The sequence below is a fragment of the Eublepharis macularius genome, chromosome 7 (assembly GCF_028583425.1).
Source record: "Eublepharis macularius isolate TG4126 chromosome 7, MPM_Emac_v1.0, whole genome shotgun sequence".
Taxonomy (NCBI): Eukaryota; Metazoa; Chordata; class Lepidosauria; order Squamata; family Eublepharidae; genus Eublepharis; species Eublepharis macularius.
In genome coordinates, this window is record NC_072796.1 from 2,073,626 (window position 1) to 2,095,273 (window position 21,648).

Below are 21,648 nucleotides of genomic sequence, written 5' to 3' on the forward strand. Positions count from 1 at the left end.
CTATGAAAAAATGCGATGGGCCCGCTAATTTGTAGGGGGAAAGTCAGGAGCACTTCTACTGTTCTGCCGTCAGAACTTCTTTAAGCCTTCAAAAAGTCAAAGGTTCAAGATCGCACATTATGATGCAGAAGATGGCCATTTTTTTTCCAGGGGAACTGATGCCCAGGCCCTGCCTGGAGGTTGGCAACCCTATCCACAAGATCCTTCCCCTCCCCCCCCCCACGGACTCAGTGCTGCAGCACCACCTCCACCCTCTCCCCTCCCTCATATCTGCAGACCAAAAGCGCGCCCGTGCACAGCACAGCTCACCCTTAGGACCTGTGGTTACCACCCTAGGCTGTGCTTCTAACGCCTGCGCTCTGCCAGGAATCAGGCTCAGCAATAGAGTGCCTCTGAGCAGGTACAGAGTACTGATTAACCTCCATACCCCCCTGGTCATGCGTCCTCCTCCCCCAGTCAAAGCAGAAGCTGCCAGAAAAGCCAGCCCTCAAAAGTCCCCACAGCACTGCAGAAATGAAGCACTTCACAGCCCTTAATTCCTTCGTTCTCTTGGAACTTGCAGTACAATCTCCCATTTATTCCCTAGATATGCCTGTTACATTTCATTTAATTATGTATCTCTGAAATACCTTGATCTTGTGAGCCACAATCTGGGCCCTGTTAACATTAAGGCTAACTAGCTATTACACCTGTGGAACTCACTGCCACAGGATGCAGTGATGGCCAGCAGTATAGCTGGACAAATACATGGATAGGTCCAATAATGGCGATTAGCCTCAGCAGATAATGGAACCTCCATGCTCAGAGGTAGTCACCCTTTGGAAAAATCAGTTCCCCTGGAGGAAATTACTTCTCTTAGATGCTTCTGTTCTTTTGCATTTACTTAAAAATATTTCTACACGTGCCTTTCTCCCAAACACCCTCAGGACCCAGTGAGGGCAACAACCGTAAAACACTTTCTTCCCCGGCACAAGCAGGCGATTTCCCCCTCTGCCCAGGCTCCAGCTCCCCCCGAAGCTCTCCGGAGCAACCTACTCTGCAGCTATGCAGGAAACCCAGGAGGGGGGAGGCCCCCCCCGCCCCGCCCAGCTCTTCCAGGAACTTGTTCCACAAGCAAGGGGCCTCCACTGCAAAAATGCAAGCCCAGACCGTGGCAGAATGGACCTGGGGGGGGGGGCTTCACTGGCATCAGCCCTTGCCGGGGAGCTGCCCTGGAAGACCATGCAGGGAGAGGCGGTTCTTGACGAATGGGAGTCCCAAGCCAGGGAGGGTTTTCAAACTGAGCACTGAGAAATAGATCCGGACAGGGCTTTTTTCCTAGGAAAAGAGGTGGTGGAACTCAGCGGTGGACCTCAGGACCGCACAGTGACAGTCACTCTGGGTCAGCTGGAACAAGGGGGGAGTTTTTTGAAGTTTAAATCACCCTTGGTGAAAATGGACACATGGCTGGTGGCCCCGCCCCTTGATCTCCAGAGATTGGGGGGGGAGCCCACTGGCGATGTGACTATTTTCAGGAGGTGCCGGAACTCCGTTCCACCGTATTCCAGCCGAAAAAAGCCCTGGATCCGAAAACAAATCAGCAGCCAGTCAAGATCCCTCTTAATAGGACCATCTAGCAAGTTTTATATGCAATATAAAGCCCTCTTGTATGAGTGCCAACCTCCAGGTGAGGCCTGGAGATCTGAGAGGCAGTGTTGTGTAGCGGTGTCAGACTAGGGTCTGGGAGACCCAGGTTCGAATCCCCACTCTGCCATGGAAATTTGGTGGGTGAACTTGGACCAGTCACACACTTTGAGCCCAACTGACCTCACAGGGTTGCTGTGAGGATAAAATGAAAGAGAGGGGAACAATGGAAGCCACTTTGGGTTCCTATTGCAGAGAAAGGTGGGATATATATGAAGGAAATAAATACATTTCCAGAATGACAACTGACTTCCAGACAAGGAAAATCAGTTCCCCTAGAGAAAATGACTGGACTCCGTGGCATCATACCTTGTTGAGGCCCCTCCCCAAACTCTGCCCTCCCCTTGGCTCCACCCCAAAATCTTTTAGGAATCTTCCAACCTGGAGTTGGCAACCCCTGCCTCTTGTGCATCATGGGCATTTCAACTTTTCTCCCCCCCCCATTTTGTTCTATCCTTATTCTTTCTTATTCTGTCCTAATTCTTTCCTCACATTTCCTGTTTTAAGTTGAGCACGAGAGCCAACAACCATGAAATGTGGGAGAAACTTTGCAGCCATTTTTCTGCTGCTGGGAAATCCTCCTCCTCATAAAGAGCAGCAGAAAAGGGCAGAAAATTGAGGGGGCTGCCGAGGGGAGGGACTCACCCACTTCCTCAAAGGGCTGAGCCCCCCCGTCCCAACCCATGGCTGTGCTGGGCTCAGCGCAACTCTCTTGGAAGCCAGTGTGTGGAAATTCAGTGCGGCCCGGAAATTGCAAGCCAGAACGTGAGTGGCGGGGGGCGGGGGGGGGTGTTCTGGCCAACTCCCCCTCCCCACCAGAGTAGCAGAGGAGGGGAGGAGGGTCCCTGCTTCTGGGTGGAGTGGACCGTAGGAAGGGCTAAGCATGGTTTGCAAGACCCTGCAGATGAGGAGGAGACAGCAGAGACACGCCCCCTCTTTCAACTTCTGGAGGGGTAAAGGGCAGAAGGGCTCCCTGGGCTAAGAGGAGGGGTCATCATGAACAGAGCTCCCCTTTCCTACCATTCCCATTTCAAGGGTCTGAGCAAAACACTGTGGCAACGGAGCAGGGCCAGCCCCCAATTTGGGGGTCCTCCCTCCCAGAGGCATCTCCTCCCCCATCCAGTCTGCCGGCCATCTCAGCTCACGCACCCATGCAAGCAGGCAGGTGACGGCAAGGGCCCAAGGCGGAAGAGGATCAGCGGAGGAGGGGTCTGCACCTCCTCCCTCCTAAAACAAGGGTTCCAAACTGTGACTCTGGAAACCCTGGCGAGGCGACCCCATAGAGGGAGATGTTCAGCCAGAGGCGGGAATGCCAAGAGGGAGCCTCAGCATGTAAGGGTGGCAGAGAGGGAGAGGGCCAGATCTCCACCAGTGGGGCACAATGCACCAGGAATTGCTCTTCCACCCGTCCCATTGCAAGAGCCCAGGAACCCCGAGAGAGATTTGCCAGGCCTTTCCTTCAGGCAAGGAAGGGACAGAAGAGCATGATCAGCATGAAGCTTGCCCTTGGAGCTGAAAGCACAGTGAGAGCCAAGCCTGCAGCACAGCCCTCCGCTGCACTGGGCCGCTCCGCATGAAGGAAGAAAAGCCAGTGTGAGCGCCGGGGACAGGCGAGGACCCATGCCCACCGTACCGCCAGCAACCCACCACAAGATGGAGCCAGCAGGTCAGAGAGAAGATTCCATCTTCCCCAAGCAAAACCCATCTGGAGAAAAGGCCACTAATCTTCTGGGCTTTCAGCTGAAGGCTGGGAGGCTCTTGCTAGACTCTCAGTATTATTCTCGCACTTTGCACAATACGCAGCTTGTCAGAGAGTTCCTATCCTTTCACATATATGCCCTTACTGGGGGCTTTACACCACCCCTGCAAAGGAAGTCTCTGTACAGTGGAAACTGCTCGACACTTGAGTAATTCCACAGGCACAGCCAAGGCCCTCCCTTAACCACTGCGCTATACGCCAACTCTCCGTGACAATGGCTATCTTCAAACTGCATCCCCTTCTGACTAAGATGGCCTGAGAGAAATGTTTGGTGTACCCTTTTTCCCCTTGGAGGAACAGCAACGACCACGTTGTCATGCCTGCACCGAAATATGATCGCGACCGCTTCACTACATAGCACAGAGATGGTCAAGAGACCCAGGAGCAAAAGAACCGACACCCCTCCAGAACAGTTCAATGATGGCACCTGACATAATCATTTGTTTACTTCATTTGTATGCCTCACTTTCCTACACAACAGGGCCAAAGACCAGCTTACAAGGGACTTTTCTCCTCTCTTTTATTCTCACAACTGCCCTGTCAGATAAAGTTGTTCTGGGAACGTGCGACTGGCCCCAGAACACCCAGCAAGCTTCCAGAGCAGAGCCAGGATTTGAACTTGGATCCCCCAGATCCCAGCCCGACACTCCCTGGATGGGCAGAGATGGCCACTACACCCCACTCTCTCTCACTGGATTAAGCTCTGTCCATTTCCAGCTCCAGGCCAGATCCAGGAGCGCACTTTCACACGACAGAGAAAATGCTCGCCAGGCGCCTTCTTTCAGGGCTTCTGTGTCACGTGAAATCAGCTTCAGAGGACGTGTGACGGAAAGCCAGATGGGAGCTGTGGCTGCTGAGATGCAGGACTGAACTCCAGGCTCCTTTCTTCTTTGGAAATCTTCCACCATTCCATATAAATTATACGTTACAACAGTCTTTGGCTTAGCATGTCTTGCTGAAACGCAGGTTTACAATCTAATGTAAGAACCTGGCAAAAACATATATTGTATTGCTATGCAGGTTCGAGTGATTTTTTGCATTTGCACTCCGTTCAAAGGGCTTGGGGTGGAAAACAAAACGTTGCTTATTCTATCCTATGTCACCAAAAACAGTAATATATATACCGTTATATATATAAAAAACCTTACCAGAAAACAGGCAGGCTCTAGCTTTGAGAAGTCTCCAAGAAAGAGCCTCTCCGATTTGGGAGCCAGCCAAGGGCCTCTGTGTTCCACTGCAGTCCTGACAGCGGAGACAAGCCATCCCTGGAAGAGCCCTTTCAGTCAATAGGAACGACTGCAGTGAAACCGAGAAGGCAGCGGCAGCCGGGGAGGGGGGGGGGGAGTGCTCTCTCGGTTCTGCTGCAGGCCAGGCCAGGCCGCTGTCAGATTTATGGGCAGGGCCACGGCCTGGTGTGTGCTGCAGCTCCAGGATAGCACAGAAAAAGCCTAGAACGGGTTCTGAATCTCCCTGGTTGTTTCTTCCCAGGTTCTAGCCAGCAGCTGGGGGTGTGGATGACGAGAACTCCAGTGGGTGCGGGCAAGGATTCGTGTGCCTCCCATTCACATCCTTGCACCTGCCCATGACTAGCAAAAGTAGAATAAGCTATGCAAGGTAAGAGAAATTACAGACATTTATCTATCGGCATTATTTATTAGGGATTCCCCCCCCCCTTTGAGTTCATTATTGTTTTGAAATACTTGATTCAGATTCTTTATAACCAATATTAAAAGTATGGATTTAGTTCTTGCATTCAGTTTTTGTTTCCACTTCCTTCAATAGGAAACTCATTTCCAGCTGTAATCCCTTTAATTCCCCTCCCCCTTCGGCTGGGATCAAATCCCAGGACTGTACAGCCGCCGTCTTCCCACACTCCACACTGACTCCATTCACCGCTCTGAGTGGGGCACTAATCTGTCTAGAAGAGCGATATTGAGCGCAGTTATTGTTGTTATTTCATCATCGTCATCATCATCATCATCATCCTGGCTTATGGAGAGCAAACTAACTCCAGTTCTCCTGCATTTGTATGCTGCAAACTCAAGAGTTGGCTTCGAACAAGGAATCCTTAATTGCACTTTGCCTGATAAGAGAAGGGGGGAGGGCGAAGCATGAACACAGCAAGATGCACACACACACCAGCTGCACCGGAGCTCGCTGGGATGCCTGCAGGCAGCCGAAAGAGGAACCGCTCTGGTCCTTCATCCTCACCGCTCTCGCCTCTCTCGGCTTTGCTGTTCATGCGCCAGGGAATTTGCCTGAATCTCCCTCCAGTCGGCTCTGCAGCAGAGGGCCGGCTTCCCTGGAAGGGCCTCTGCCTCTATTGCTCCTCTGCCCATGTGCAGCACTGACCTTCCAGACAATACAAGCAGAGGATCTGCCCCTATAAATAGGTGCAGGTGCAGCCCCATGACAGAGAACTGGGTGCAAGCAAGCAGGACCTTGCCGTTTCTATCGTCAACAAAGCCCTCCCCAGACCACTGAAATGACTCTGCAGATGGCAGAAAGTGGAGACGCTGCACAAAGAACCACCTGCTGGAAGGAGCCTTTCCAGTGGGAACACTGGCTCTTGCCTCTGCTTGGCCTTTAGATTATTTGCTGAGACAAGTCTTTCCTCTCACTGCCTATGCTGCTCAACATGACTGGGGAAAGAAGGCAGAGCAAGCACCAGATGTTGAAATGGACATTTCCAAAGATTTCCAAGGGTTACCACCAGGGCTTTTTTTCAGGGGGAACGCGGGGAACAGAGTTCCGGAACCTCTTGAAAATGGTCCAATGTGACCAATCTCAACTCCCCTCTGTCTGGAGATCAGGGGGCGGGGCCACCAGCCATGTGACCATTTTCTCTGAGGGCAACCCACTGAGTTCCACCACCTCTTTTCCCAGAAAAAAAGCCCTGGTTACCACAAAGCTCCACAAAACCCAGGCACCAGGGTGCCATGGCACCTAAGAATTCCATTGTGGCACCTAGTAGTATTTTCATCTGTTGTTTATTATGATTGCTTCTTGGTGATTCTCAGTAGAAGTACGAAACTTATTTAGGTGAAAGACAGAGGTTATCATTTTTTCATGATGATCGCCCCATGCACGCTTTTGTTACAGCTTTAACAAAATGACAAGCAACTGTGAAGAGTTTAGGATTAAGTTTTGTGATAACAATAATGAAAAGGTATGGTCATTAAACACAAAAGCCCGAGGCTGAAAGAATAAGTCTGGTTCTTAAAGTTCAGGGGTGGCTCCAAACGTCAAAAGAAAATTTATCAAGCCCTGGGATACCAACTGTCACAAATATTAGCAACTGCATGCAAAACATTGACTATTAAAAGAAGTAGGGGCTTTGGTTTGGGGTGGATTTCCTAATGCACATCTGGATTACTTATTTAACTCATAATAATCAGCTTTTCTGGGTACAGAAGTGGGAATGACGGAGTGCAAATTTAAAAAATTTTTAGTATCTGATATATATAGCCCTGCTTATGTCTCATCACTAGAAGTTTGAATGGAGCCTGGAAGGCAACTGGAAGCCAGTGCAGACAACGGAGTGCTCAGCATTCTTAATGATCAGAAATTGGGCTGCAAACCTTTGAGCTGTCACTGAGTCCTACACAAAACACACATGACAACAGTCGAGCCGAGAAGTTATGAGGCACGAGTGATGGACATCCCACATGTGGTGGCTTGTAGGAGGTCCTCCTCCCCTCTCCTTCACAGAACATCACTCAAGAACTGTGCACAATGCCTCTCCTTATGCCACCTGTCCATTTTACAGGTGAAATCAATGGGCTGAGCCTGGAGTAAGTTTGCACAGATTCATTAACTATGTCCACACAGGAGACAAATGCAAAGGTCCGTTTAGATAGGTGACTTGGAGGGGGTTTTGGTACAGAAGCAACCAGGATAAACTGCAACCATCTGATCGTCCAGCCAGCGGACTCCAAAACAGAGCAGGCAGGTTACATTTTTTTTGTCCCCAAGTAAATCTATATGGTGCAAATCCGGAGATTTGAATATGTAAAAAGGCCTGACATACAAATGAGAGAAGTGAGCATTCAAACATCGGTGTCAAACAGACAAAGAAATGCCGCTAGATATACTCTGCAAGACACCATCCTCTTTAACCGAGATTGGTGAATATGGCGCCCCTGCGTCCAATTTTTGGCTGAGCCAGGACTTCTTTCCCTTTGCAATTTCTAAGGGGAAGTTGTGTCAAAGATCGCCTTGTGCATTGCCTTCCATTCCAAAATTATGCAAATCTCTAAGGGTGCTGGACACACAGGAAGCTGCCCAGGTCAAAGGATCTGGCATCACATCTGCACCGTATGTACTCTGGCATCCAGGGGCCTTCCTGAGCCACTTGCAAGCCAAACTGGATTGTCAGTGGATGCCTGCAGAAGCCTCGCTGGGCAGGTTCAAGGAATCAGACCCAGCTGGACATTTATGCATTTCAGGAGCCTGCAGATACAGCACGTTAATTTAACAGGCTGGTACACCAAGTTCCTGGAGTCTGGTCCAGGTTTCAAAATGGGTAGGTCCATAACGGTTTGCCACAAAATCTGCCAGACTCAATCGGCAGGAATTCAAAGATGGCACTGGAGGGATACCATGGCATTCACAATGGGTACCAGGCTGTTTGATGGCGGTGTTGCCAGGAGAGCGCAAAGCCATGTGTAAGACTAGCAGCAGATAGATGGTATGTGTCTTATTGGCAGGAGTCAAAGCAGACTAGAAAAAGCTTAGAGTGAACCGATAGGAATGCAGCCAGATGGCTAGCAAAACTGAAAATATGTGAGAACGACACAGACCGCAAGCCCGCCACTTCCTACCAATGCAAGGCACGAGACACAGCACCCAGCACCGTTCCCATTTTCATTCCGATCTACGCTTTGGTCCTTTCAGGTACAGAATGGATCTGGGAGTTGCTTTGGCTTCAGTGACAGCCCAAATGAGCAGCCACAGGAACCAACGCCAGCAGAGGAGACCCCAATGGGAGGCTCCCCGAGTCCCCGTCACTCCTTGCAGTTTGACAGCACCACTTAGATTCCACCAAGGCCAAAGCAGGCCCTCGCTGACCCCTGGGGCACAGATGCCACGGCTGCCTGGATCACAAGCCCATCATTTCACCAAGAATGTATGGCCTTGGTCTTCTACCCCTTGGGTGCCATCGCCACCTTCCAATGAGTGCGTGGGTAGCCATGTTGGTCTGCAGTAGAACAGCAGGATTTCTGCCCAGAGAGGCCAACCAGATTTTCAGCTTTTGAGAGTCAGGGAGCGCTGACTCTCAAAAAATCACACTTTGAAAACCTTGTTGGTCTCTCAGGTGCCACTGGACAAAAATCCTGGTGTGGGACTTGGTTAGGCATGAGATCCCACCGGGGGCGTTCAACAAATACTATTATAATCCCAACATCAGTCCTTGTGGTGGTGGGGCATGCCCTCAAGTCACAGCTGACTTACAGCGAGCCCTGGCAGAGTTTTTATGGCAAGAGACTAACAGAGGTGGTTTGCCATTGCCTGCCTCTGCAACCCTGGGCTTCCTTGGAGGTCTCCCATCCAATTACTAACCAAGGCCAACCCTGCTTAGCTTCCAAGACCTGGTGAGATCAGGCCTGCCTGGGCTATCTAGGTCAAGGCAACAACAGCCACTGGGGTTGGTCAATTCCAGGTGGAGAGCCAAGACTGGGGAGTCTTAAGGCTACCTAATGGCTTTCCGGCTGGGATGAGATTTGAACATGCCATCTCCCAGGTCATAATGCTACACCAGCACCCACCAGAAGAACGGCGTAATCCGTCTTGAGGCTCAATGAGAAAGGTGGACTATGAACAGTTGATCCCAAAGCCTATAATGCCTACCCAAGTTGCCAAAGAACTAAAATGGCAAGACACCATGTTCCGGTCAGGTTTTCCAGCAAAGCTATCATTAACATGCCCTCTTAGGAGAGCACAAACCCACCACTGATTGCTGGGATGTAGGGAAACCATCCTGGCTTCCCTTATGGAGGACTTGTTATCAGTGCCATGGGTGAAAACATTACAGTTTCGAACCAGGGTTATTAGAATAATCACCTTTCCAAACACAGGGCCTTCATTAGCCATCTCTCTCCCTAGGACAGAATGGTCTCTGAAGGAATGTATCTGTACTCCAGGCAGAAGACAATGCTGAGGTAGATCTACTTTGAGGCAGAGATCTGTGATTCTAGGTCATGCAGGAATCTGGTATTGTGACAGCTCTATCTATTAAACCCTTTGCATACACACTGGCAAGCTGGTAAAATGACAAGTTGGTAATATCTGGTTTGGATGCTACTGTTCTTTGATGGGTTTGGAATTGGTGGACAGATCATACACAAGGCATGCTTGTAAATGGTTCCTCATCCTCTTGGAGAGCTGTGACAAGAATCTGTCCTGGGCCCTGTATTGTTTCAATATCTTTATAAACGACTTGGATGAAGGCATAGAGGGGACGCTCCTTAAATCTGCAGATGATACTAAATTGGAAGGGGCAGCTAATATAGTAGAAAACTGGGCTGAAACTAATATAATGAATTTCAACAGAGAGAAATGTTAAGTTCTGCATTTAGGTAGAAAAAAAATTCAAGGCATAATTATAAGATGGGTGAGACTTGCCTTTGCAGTGGTACATGTGAAAAGGATCCAGGGGATTTAGTAGACCGTATACTGAACACGTGATGCTGTAGCTAAAAAGGCAAATGCAATCTTAGGTTGTATCAACAGAAGTATAGTGGCCAGATGACACGAAGTGATGGTACTGCTTTACTCTGCTCTGGTTAGACCTCACTTGGAGTACTGCATTGAGTTTTGGGCATCACAGTTTAAGAAGGATGTCGACAAGCTGTTCGTGTCCAAAGGAGGGCAACGAAGATGGTGAAGGGTCTGGAGACCAAGTCCTGTGAGTATGTTTACCCTGGAGAGGAGGCAACTGAGAGGTGATATGGTAGCTCTCTTCAAGTCACGTAGAGGACGGAGCTGCCCCAGCAGGTTTGGCCACAACCAATGGATTAAATTTAAAGCAAAAACGTTTTCGGCGAAACATTAGGAAGAACTTCCTGACGGTCAGAGTGGGTCCCCAGTGGAAAAGGCTTCCCCAGGAAGGGGTGGGTTTTCCTTCCTTGGGGGAATTTAAGAAAAGGCTAGATGGCCACCTGACAGCAATGATGAGTCTATGACTCAGTACGAATGTATGCCCATCTGGAGGTGGCGGACACGAAGGGGTGAACCAGCGCCGTTTCTTACATGACGGGGTAATGCCGATCGCCACTTGGGAGCCAGGAAGGAATATTCCTCCTCCAGGCCAGACCAGCCAGGGACCCTGGAGGTGTCTTGCCTTCCTCAGTCTAGGTGGCAAGCAGGGGGTCGCTGGCCACTGAGCAGGAGGAGTTGGGGGTAGCTGAGAATTTCCTGCATTGGGGGTTGGACTCGATGGGGGTCCCTCCCAGCTCTCTGATTCCATGAGTGTGTTCCATGAGGCCCCAGCTCTCCTTTACCCGTTTCATCCTCCCAACAACCTTGTGAGGTAGGTTGGGTGGCGTGTGCACAACTGGGCCAAGGTCAACCCCGGGCGGGGGGGGGGGGGGGTCATGTCAGTGCAGGGTCGCCCAGACCCTCACCCAGCATGCACAACCACTGGTTCCAGTTCCATGGGATGACTTCTGCCAGTTATGGAAAAGGCCTTATACTACTTACACAGAGGATAGTTTGCAAGTAGCCAGAGGCACCCATTCAATTGTCCATGTCTTCAGTATCCCCCCCCCCCCCCCGAATTGCCCCTGGGAAAATGGCCTCCTCTACATCCCTCTTTGGTTTTGCTTTTCCTGTTCTCAGCAGCCTCCATTTCTCTGGAGCTGTTTAAGGGAGATTTATCAGTACTAGATAAACCCCAGAACGACTCCTGCTTTTCGGGAGAGAGCGTCATCCACTAAGGGATTCTTTGATGGGTACTGAAAAAACAGCCTCTCCTACCCTTGCATCCAAATGGCTGCAAGAGGCCATTTGGGGAGAGGACAGCTTGTGAGCCCTGGGAAAACGCTTTTCCCTGCCTCAACTCGCTTGGATTTCCCTCCTAGTCTGCCACTGAGTACAGGGCCTAGAATATGCCAGAGAGCAGCCACTGCCGCTCACACAGCATGGTACCTTTGTTCACCCATCTAGTACGCCCAGCATCAGTGCCAGAGCCAGGCTCTGAGAGCCCTAGGCAGACAGTGTCCAAGGAACCTCTTCTGCCCACCACCAGAGCCCCCCTCATGCCTCCCTTTCCACCCACCCACCTGCATGTCTCCCCACATTTGTGCTTCAACTGTGGTCACCAGGAGTACAGTGACTCCACCCACATGCACTTCCCCATCAAAGCTGAAAAGCTGGGAGCATGAGGGCTGGAGTACTTGCAAACAAATGGGCAGGGCAGAGCACACAGACAGGTAGCAAGGGAGGGGGGCAGTAACAGTGGGCCCCACCTAAAGCCCTGGCCCCAGGCGCTGCATACCTCAGGATACGCTGAAGTCAGCCCTGTCCACCTTGGTCCCTTGCTCCACTCTGAGCACATGTCAGGTAGCCAGAGACCACCCAAACTACTGGCCCTTGGAACAATGGCAGGGGGCTAGGGAGACACAGCCAAATAGGATACGTAAACAGCCAGCTACAAAAGAGTTCAGTGACTCAGACAAACTGAACTCCTCGTATCCTCATAAGCTAAGAATGTTTTTTTTCTAAGCAATCCCAAATGTCTAAAAACTATGGCCAGGGTCTGCAAAGTGTGGGGAACCAATGAGGAGGTGCCGGCAGCCCATGGGGCCAGCACCACAGCTCAGGGCGAGGGGCTGGTAACTGGCTGCCTGCTTTGGTGGAAGGAGGACTGAGCCTCTTCTCTTCTTCTGGAGGCCGCTAAGAGGAGTGGTGGCAGAAATGGCAATGGCGCCTGCTCACTCTGGAGTGTTCAAAGTATTTTCTATCCAGACTGAGATTCCTCTGTGTGAGGAAGAAAAAGTTTGCCCTAACTGGGACCAGTTAAGGTTGATGAAAAGCTTTTAGTTGATGAACTAAAGTGGGAAAGCCAGCACTAATATTACTCAGGCAGGACAGAACTGGGAGCATGTGGTTGGTAGCAGAAGTGGGTAGCAAGGAGATTCCCCTTCAGCCAAGAGATCAGGTCTTTAGTGGAAGAGTAAGTCCTGCCCAGTGTCTGGAAAGGGTTTTTTTTTGGCTCTGTGGAGTACCCTGGGTCTGCAGTAAAAGGAAAAGAGGGGTGCGTTGAAGTCAGAACACCTAAGCTGTGAAGTGAAATCTATGAAGGAACTTTGTTTTAAGTTGAAACTACCAACCTCTCACTTCTAAGATCCGTTATCGCTGAAAATAAGCTTTAAGAAGACTAATGTGCCTAGTGCTTGTGAAGCATTCTGTTAAACAAACAAAATTTACCTCAGCTATCCTTTCGCTGCCTATCTACGTACCAACCCTGCCTGTTGAATAAACCTACTGTTATGTATTTGAACTTTACTTAGCCTCTACTGCCATTTCAGTTTAAAGAAGATGTGGGCTTCGGCTTTTCCCCCACTTAAGTTTGGGCTGGGATATAAACCAAATATATAGACATTCTTGAAGTGTGGGACAAAAGGAATTTTAAGTCACACCCATATACACGCTAACAGAGGCATCCCAGCCCCAGCAAACAACCTCATCAGTTTGGGAGGGAAAAGCTCCATCACAGTGGGGGAGTGAGAGGGCCAACATGCTACAGTGCCTTACAACAGTCCAGTAAGGCAGGGCAGCGCTGCCATATTTCAAACAGAATCCTGAAGCTGAAAATGCTGCTCAGAGGGTTTATTTATTTCCTCTTTGCCTCCCTGAAGGCTCTGTCAGTTTCACCTCCCCTTCTCTGAGGCAAAGAGGAAATAAACAAACCCTCTGAGCAGTGATCCCCCTGGCTCTGTAGAGATGGGAAACTGACAAAGCCTTCCGATCTCTTTTAAAACTCAACTTCCCGGCTAACACTGCGACTCCCTTCAGGTGCTCCTCCTCGTGTAATTCGTCTCCTGTAGCTTGGCTCTACGTTCAAGTACCCTGGATCTTGCCCTTGAGTATTTTTAAAATCAGCTGAGGGAAGGTCATGGAAAGAGAGGCACTACTACTTCAACCATTTTCAGTGGACAAACACAGAAAGGGAAAGCGTTAAGTTAAGCGGCCCCTTTTCTCCTCCCTGCCCGAGTGCTTTATTCTAGGTTGTGACCTTACATGGCTGCTTTTCAGGGGCCTGAATCCACAACCACCACCTATGTTCTCAGCTCACACAAAATCTGAACCAAGGTCTTGCTTAGCCAAGAAGGAGGTCTGTACCTCCGTGGCAGCATGGATGATGTGCGACGCCCTCCTGGCCACCCGGGCATGGGGAGCAACCCAAACACACAGTCTCCTGCTGGCACTCCAGTAACACCCATGGAAAAGGCAGTGCTCTGGCAGAGACCCAGAAGGACTCGTGTTCCCTGTGTCACTGTCCTGTTCCTGGGAGCAGCCAGACTTGTGAAGGTCACTTAAACATAGTCTTATCTACATAAAGTTAATAATAAACTTACATTTGACTTTTGCCATACACGCCTATTAAATGCCATACTCTGAATGGATGCAAAGACCGTGGTGAAATCAAATTGTTTATGAGTCGTAAGACAACAGCAAAGTCCAGCCTGATAAGCCCTTGGGGGAGCTGCCCCCAATGGCTCCCGTCCATCTCTCTGAGAGCAGAGATCCCTGCTGCAGCTGTGCTGTACAGAGGAGGACACTGTACCACAACTTGATGTCCTGAGAAAGTGGTGTGAAGAATGAGCACCCTGTATCTCAAGTGAAACACAGTGACATGCCCTGGAGTAGACTACAGTTTATCATCCTTGGGGCCTCGACCAGGAAACAGCCCTTCTCCTTCGGGTTGCTTTGTGGGATGTAGCTCCATCTGCTGGCAACGCCCAACTGTCACCCGGGGCAACTAAGGAGAGGCCGCACCCCCTCTCCAATGGCGTCTTTTGACTCTTCCACAGAAGTTAAAAGCAGCCTTCAGGGCTGAGGGTTGTTGGGGATGGTGGACTTTGAAGAAATGGGGTTGTGCAAACCGTCCTACTATATAAAAGGCTATGCGTGTTCCAGACAACTTATTTCTTACCCTGGTGCGCTGTGCCACCAGAGGGAGTTGCCGGGGAGGGAAGATCAGGCGAGGCAGCCCGTCCCTCCAGAGAGCATGCAATGGCGGGAAGCCCAGGATGGGATCAGGTGTGGAGCAGGTGGCAATGCCCCCCCCCCCGCCTTCACCCAGCTGGGATCAGGAGCGGAGCAGGTGGCAATGCCGGCCCCGTTCACCCGGCTGGAATCAGGTGCAAAGCAGGTGGTAATGCCAACCCTCTGCCTTAACCTGGTCGGTATCAGGTGCAGAGCAGCTGGTAATGCTTGCCCCCACTTCACCCAGCTAGTATCAGGAGGGGAGCAGGAGGCGATGACGCCCCCCTGCCTTCACCCAGCTGGGATCAGGAGTGGAGCAGGTGGCAATGCCCACCCCCTGCATTCACCCAGCCAGGATCAGGTGAGAAGCAGGAGGTGATGCACACCCTCATTTTACCCTGCTGGAATCAAGAGTGGAGCAGGTGGCATTGCCCGCTCCCCCTTTCACCTGGCCGGGTCCAGGCGAGGAGCCTGAGGCAATGCCGGCCCCCCTTCACCCAGCTGGGATCAGCCACGGAGGAGGCAATGCTCGCTTGCCCGCCCACCCCTTTCTAGAGCCCATTGTATTTTCCCCCACAACAGGCTTTGTTACTAGTAGAACATACTTTATTCCGTCTGTCCTGAACCTAGTGCCTTGAGCGAATAGCAGGAGGAAGAAAAACCTCTCACTCCCTGCCCCTCTCGTGCTCTTCGGCCTCCTGTCAACCTCTCGTGCCCCCCTTCTCCAGGGTCTTTTTTCGTAAGTCCAGGATACTTCTTCAGACGAGGAGAATGCCCGAGGAGCCCCCTACAGCTGAGGGGGGCTTCCCAAACCAGAAGGGAACAAAGAGCTGGAGGCAAGAGCCCCCCACCCCTGCATGAAGGATCTTGATTTCCTCTTCTCCTGCTTCTCCAAAAAGGGTGCGGAAGAGCCTTGCCCCCCCCTCTTCTGGCTCGGCTTTTCCTCCCCCCTCAGCACAGGCTGTGCACAGCCAGTCACTCACACACAACAACATGCTGACCAGCAATGGAGACGTTTATTGGAGTCCACTGGAAAACGCCTTTCCCTGAAAGGGTTGGGAAGCACACTCAGGGCATACAAGCACCAGGGAGGGAAAACCGAGGTTACACAACAAGGGGGGCCAGCCCCCTCCGCTGACGCCTCTGGATCTGGTGCCACAGCCTCCCCTGGCACTCCCCACAGCAGAACGGCTAGAGGCACGCACCCAAGCGCCCGCAAAGCCTCCAGGAGCCCCACAGCCGGCAAACCTTCCCAGCATGCTCCCCCGAGCGTGCAAGCTGGTTCAGAGGCTCTGTGAGCAGGCGCTGCTCCCTCCGCCCACTTCACGCCACAGCGGAAGTAACCTGTACCATGCACGTGCTCAATGTGACTTCTGAAGCATTCCACCACGGTAGCTCTTGGCATGCACAGAAAGCCCTTGGAGCCCAGGAACACCCAAGGCAGCAGAGACCCCTTGCATAGGTATGCAGAAACCTGACTGACACCTGTGGCCCACCCCTTCTCCCCATGCGCCCCTGCAAAGCCCTGTGGCTCCAGAGATATCAGGCTGCGGCAGCAGGATGGGGAAGGCCGTTGCCACCTCTTGCCTGGGTTTCAGACGTTCCAATGGAACTCGGGACACAGAGTCAAAGACCCGGCAGCCTGCCTTCCAAGCCCTTTTTATTGCAATGAAGACCGACTACAGGGGCCTGCACTGAGCGTACCCTGCCGCCAAGGGCTGCGGAACACCCACGAAGGCCAGAGGCACCCCCTGCCCTGGAGAAGCACCAGGGTTCTAACTGGCTTCCTTACAGCCAAGATCCCCCTCGCCACCCCCACACAGTTACTCGTTGGGCTGGCCAGCCGCCTCTTTCCTGAGCAGTCCTGTGGTGCAGCTCGCACCCGGACATTGCGCCAAGAGGTCAAGGTCCATTCATGCAGGGCGGGCCACGTCCAGGTCACTCCCACACCTCTGTCCATATGGCCCTGGCGTGGCGGGAGGGAGTGACGGGAGGATGCAGCACGAGCTCTCCTACCTGCTTACTGGTGTATTTCTGGGGGTTGGTGCGGTAGCTGTAGTCTGAATACTGCTCGGAGCCCGTGGAATTGCTGTCCCCCGTGCCCACAAAGGTGTTGGTGGCGGGCAAGTCCTGCACAACCTGGTGCTTCTTGGAGGCGGAGGGTGACTGGGGCTGCAGCTGGATGGAAGGCAGGGGAGAGTTGGACCGGTAGTGCCGGCCCAGGTCGGGGCTGCCTGGGGGGTAGTTCAGGGGCAGGTGGATCCGGGGGCTGTCACTGACCGAGTCGTTCATGAGGTTGAATTTGAGGGACTTCTGCAGGCCCGTCTCTTCCTCGTCCTCGGCAGGTTTGGGGGGCTTGGGAGATTTGCTCTTTTTCACCTTGCCTTTGGCTTTGCCGCCTTTGCCCCCTTGCTTGGGAGCGTACAGGTCCTTCGTCTCCTTCTTGCCCGCTTGGTAGCCGCTCTTCGCCTCCTTCTGACGGCAGTAGCGCACGAGCACGACGAGCACGATCACCAGGATGACCGCAACGATGCCCGCGATGACACCGAAGAGGATGTTGCTGCGCTGCTTGCTGCGCTCGTACTCCGGGTCACCCGCAATGTCGATGTCCAGGGGCGTGTCCAAGCTGTGCCCCACCAGGGTCTCCAGCAGGGTGCGGTTGGCCAAGGTCTCGTTGACGTAGAAGTGGACCAGGGCTGTGCCGTGGCGGGAGGGCTTGCCCTTGTCGTTGACTCGCACCACCAAGCGGTGAAGTCCATGGTGCTTACGGAGGATCTCCTTCTCGAGAGTGATGTTTCCACTGTGGGGCGAAATCTTGAAGAGCTCGAAGGGGTTTCCGCCAGTGATGCTATACTGCAGCTCCGCATTGACCCCGGAGTCGATGTCTTCAGCCCCAACACTCATGACCTGCTGCCCCGGACTGGTATGGGGCAGAATGTGCTTGTAGGAGGCGTTGGATGGAGAAATGATCACGGGGGCATTGTCATTCTCATCTAAGACATTGATGGTTACCCCAACATAAGCAGAGCGGGGTGGGTCACCGCCATCCACAGCTTTGAGCCGGAAGGTGTAGGTGCTCTGCCGCTCGCGGTCGAAGGAGATGCTGGAGAGGATGGTGCCGGTGCCGTTCTGTATGACGAAGTCCCCGTTGTCCTGCTCCACAGAGAGATGAATGCGAGCGTTCTCCCCTTTGTCCGCGTCAATAACGGTCACCATGCCGACTGGGCTCAAGGGCGGCATGTTTTCCATGACAGAGAAATTGTAGCCACTGAGCATAAATTTGGGGTCGTTGTCATTGCGGTCCATAACGTTGATGGCAACTGATGCGGTGCCTTTACGGCTGGGGCTGCCCTTGTCTGCGGCAACTACCAAGAATTCATAGCGCTCTCGCTGTTCCCGGTCCAGCACGGTCTTTACCCGGATCTCGCCAGACTCTGGATCGATGGAGAAAATGCCTTGGGGCAAAGTCTCTTTGTCTAGGGAGTACACTAAGTGAGCGTTGGACCCACTGTCTGCATCAGTGGCAGTCACTTCCACGACCAAATCATCCGGGGAGTTGTTTTCGGGAAACGCCACCTCTGTGGAGCTCTGACTGAAGACGGGGTCGTTGTCATTGACATCTACCACCTGGACCTTGAGGGAGTTGGTGCTGGAGAGGGGTGGATTGCCTGAGTCCACGGCTACAATCTCAATGGTGTACTCCTTCACAGCCTCATAGTCAAGGGGCGTCGTGGTCTGCAAGAAATACTTCTTTTTGCTGTCGCTGCCGGTGTCGCTGGCTTGTCGCAACTGGAAGGGCACATCGCCAGCAACGACACAAGTCACAACAGCATTTTCACCCTCGTCCCGATCAGACACCTGCACGAGAGCCACGGGAGTTTCTACCGGCACGTCTTCTGATATATTGGCCATCCCATCCTGATGGGTGACCAAGCCAATACCTCGGATTTCGATGGAGGGGGCATTGTCGTTCATGTCCCTGATGCTGATCACGACCTGGGCACGGGCCGTTTTGGGGTTGGCCCCCTTATCCTTTGCCATCACTGAGAACTTGAGCACATTGACATCCTCACGGTCAACAGGACCCTGTACGGTGATAAGTCCCGAGGCTCGATCTAACCGCAGAAGCCGGCGTACGACATCTGAGGCCTGGTGGAAGGAATAATCTATCTCAGCGTTGGCCCCCTGGTCAGAATCATTAGCCTTGACCTGCAAGGAGAGAATGAGAAGATAACTAGGTGGGTACGTTACTTCTAGGAATAATGCTCATCACATAACTGCAGTATCCTATTTCGTGACCCCTAACCACAACAACTGCAGAAACGTCAGCGGCCATGGGAAACAGAGAATGATGGGCTTCTACTACTCCAAACCAGTCTTCTGTATACCTCCCCTACACATACACAATTACCACCCCTTCTCCTGAAGGTGGCCCCCCCAGCAGACAAGAGAGGCTCTCTTAGAAGCACTGAATAAGCCGGTGTGGGATAATGGGAAGAACGTCAGGCTCCAACCAGTTCAAATCGGTCATAACAACACTCGGAATAGTTTGCCACGGTGACCTTTCAGACGCTTCCAGGAAGTCCAGAAGTGGGACACCAGGGCAACATGCCTTCTTTGGCATCGAGAGATATACTGCCTCTGAACCTGGAGGTTCTATTCATCTCCATAAATTAGTCTATTCCCACTTTCAAACCACTTAAGTCAGTGCCAACAAATTCCACAGCCAAAGTATGTGTTTTTACACTCTGGCTGGGTTTCTAATGCTGAGTTTTAATTAACAGCTTCTGTGATATATTTTCATTTGTAAGCCACCTTGCGCAGGTTTCTTGAAGACGTCGCACAGAAACTAGATACATAAATAACTGTGCTTTCAATGGGCTTAAACTATAATAGGATTGCACTGTAAAAAACATTGTGCCTCCCATGAAGAACTATGTTCTTTATTGTGTTCTGAATTTACTGAATTTAAATGTCGCTGGGAGACCCCCCAAGCGCTAATGTATTAAGAAAGGGGGGGGGATGGTTAATTCTCTGCCTTTCCTTTCCAATTTATACACCGTTCTACAAATTTCTATGCACCGCTATAACACCCTCCTTAAATCCATTTTCTTCTCAAGTAAACATTCTCAACCCTCTTTAGCTTTCCTCCTAGGAGGACAATTGTTCTGAGAGGGAAATGGGACCGTCCTTGCAGGACTGGCGCAGTATGAACCTAAGAACCGAAGAGAAGCCATGTTGGATCCGGCCAATGGCCCATCCGGTCCAACACTCTGTGTCACACAGTGGCCAAAAAATCCCCCAGGTGTCCTCGGGAGGTCTGTCAGTGGGGGAGGGACACTAGAAGCCCTCCCACTGATTGCCCCCCCCCCCGACGACCAAGAACGCAGAGCCTCACTGCCCTAGACAGAGAGTCCCATCTGTACCTTGAGGCTAATAGCCACTGATGGACCTCTGCTCCCTATGTTGATCCAATCCCCTCTTGAAGCTGGCTATGCTTGAAGCTGCCACCACCTCCTGTGGCAGTGAATTCCATGGGAGAGTAATATGGCTATTATACAGTTCATTTTATTCATTTACTTTCTCCCCAGTGGGGAATCAAAGTGGCTTACATCTTCCTCCTCTCCTCACAACCCTGTGAGGTAGGCTAGGCAAGAGTCTGTGATTGGCCCAGGTCACCCAGTGAGTTTCCATGGCAGAGAAGAGATTCGAACCTGGGCCTCTCAGACCCTCGTCTGCCACTCCAACCACTGCACCACGCCAGCTCACTATACAGTAACAACTCTGCGCTCCCCACTCAAATTCTCCAACAGCTCACTAGTCCAAACGCATACAGACACCACACTGACAACGCCGGTGTCCCTCCTCAGGCCGAGGCGGCAGGAGCCCTGCGAAGTCAGCAAGGCTCCGGAGTTCCTCCTGCTCTTGGCCCGCAGCCCAGGCGGTGCCTGAGAGACGCCTGTCCCTTTCCTCGATTTTCTAGTGGAACTGGCTTGGCCGGTCAAGACCAGAGGCACCCTCTCCCACTCTGGTATGCAAGGTATTTGCCAAGGGAGCCAGCCCCAAAACTCAGCAAGCAGGTTCCTGACTCCCAGCAACAGGAAGGAAGTGGGGCCGTGCAAAGCTTCACTCCTGGGCTGGGTGCTGATGCTCAAGTCGCACGCCCAAGAAACGCCCTGCTTTTACGTGGTTCGTTGGCCAGGGTCACTGCAGGGAGCATTTCAAAAACCGATGGTCCCACCCGGCTCTGCTTCGAAGATGCCTCTGCTGAGCTAGCGAGAGACGCAGCAGTGCAAAGCCTCTGGCTCCCTTCAGAGGTCAGCTTCTTTCTGCCTCCCTTTGGGGCACAGCAGGGTCTGAAAGTCAGGAATTCGGGGGGCCAGCAACGGAGGAAAGGGGCAGCCCAGAGATGGGCAAGCATGACAGACTTCAGCAAGGCTGGGGCATGACAACCTGCCCCTCACAAGAGACTGCCCTGAAGGTGAGTCACTGCAGGATCAGAGCCCTGCGAGGCCCGCAATCTCACTCCGGCATGCAAGGAAGGATTCGCCATGACAGCCAGTACCTGATTTCGGACTGCAAACCTCCACAGGGGGGGCTGGAGTTCTCTGGAATTACCGCTGATCTCCAGACCAGCAAGACCAGTTTCCCTGGAGGAAATGCAGCTTCAAGGAGCAAAGGCATCCCCCTCCCCAAATCTCCCGGAACCTCCCTAGCCGGGGCTGGCTACTCTGACCTAATTCTTCCACTGCTGGGATCAAAAGGGAGCTCCAAACAAGTGCCGGCCCCTCCTGTCCCTCCAGATGGCTTGTGGCGAGGCCTACCCGGGGGCAGGGGGCGGGGGGGCGGGGGGGGACAGCCAGCTCCTCCAGAGGTCTCCGAGTGGTAGGCGCCAGGGAGGAGGAAGAGGCCGGCCTGTTCTTGCCTAGGAAACTGCTGAGCCCCTTTGCCGGCACGAGTGGTCAGGCTTCCCTGGCCCCCTCCACTGGGCCTCC

The 21,648-nt window shown here is 52.3% G+C and overlaps 1 protein-coding gene across 3 annotated transcripts in view; it reads right to left on the bottom strand.

The window, feature by feature from the left end:
* PCDH1 (protocadherin 1) overlaps positions 1 to 21,648 on the bottom strand; it is a 105,491-nt gene that overhangs the window by 71,864 nt on the left and 11,979 nt on the right. For all 3 annotated transcript variants that reach the window (XM_054985153.1, XM_054985154.1, XM_054985155.1), the window contains exon 3: positions 16,670 to 18,862. In XM_054985153.1, coding sequence (XP_054841128.1) covers positions 16,670 to 18,862 — 2,193 coding nt within the window. The remainder of the gene's footprint in view (positions 1 to 16,669; positions 18,863 to 21,648) is intronic.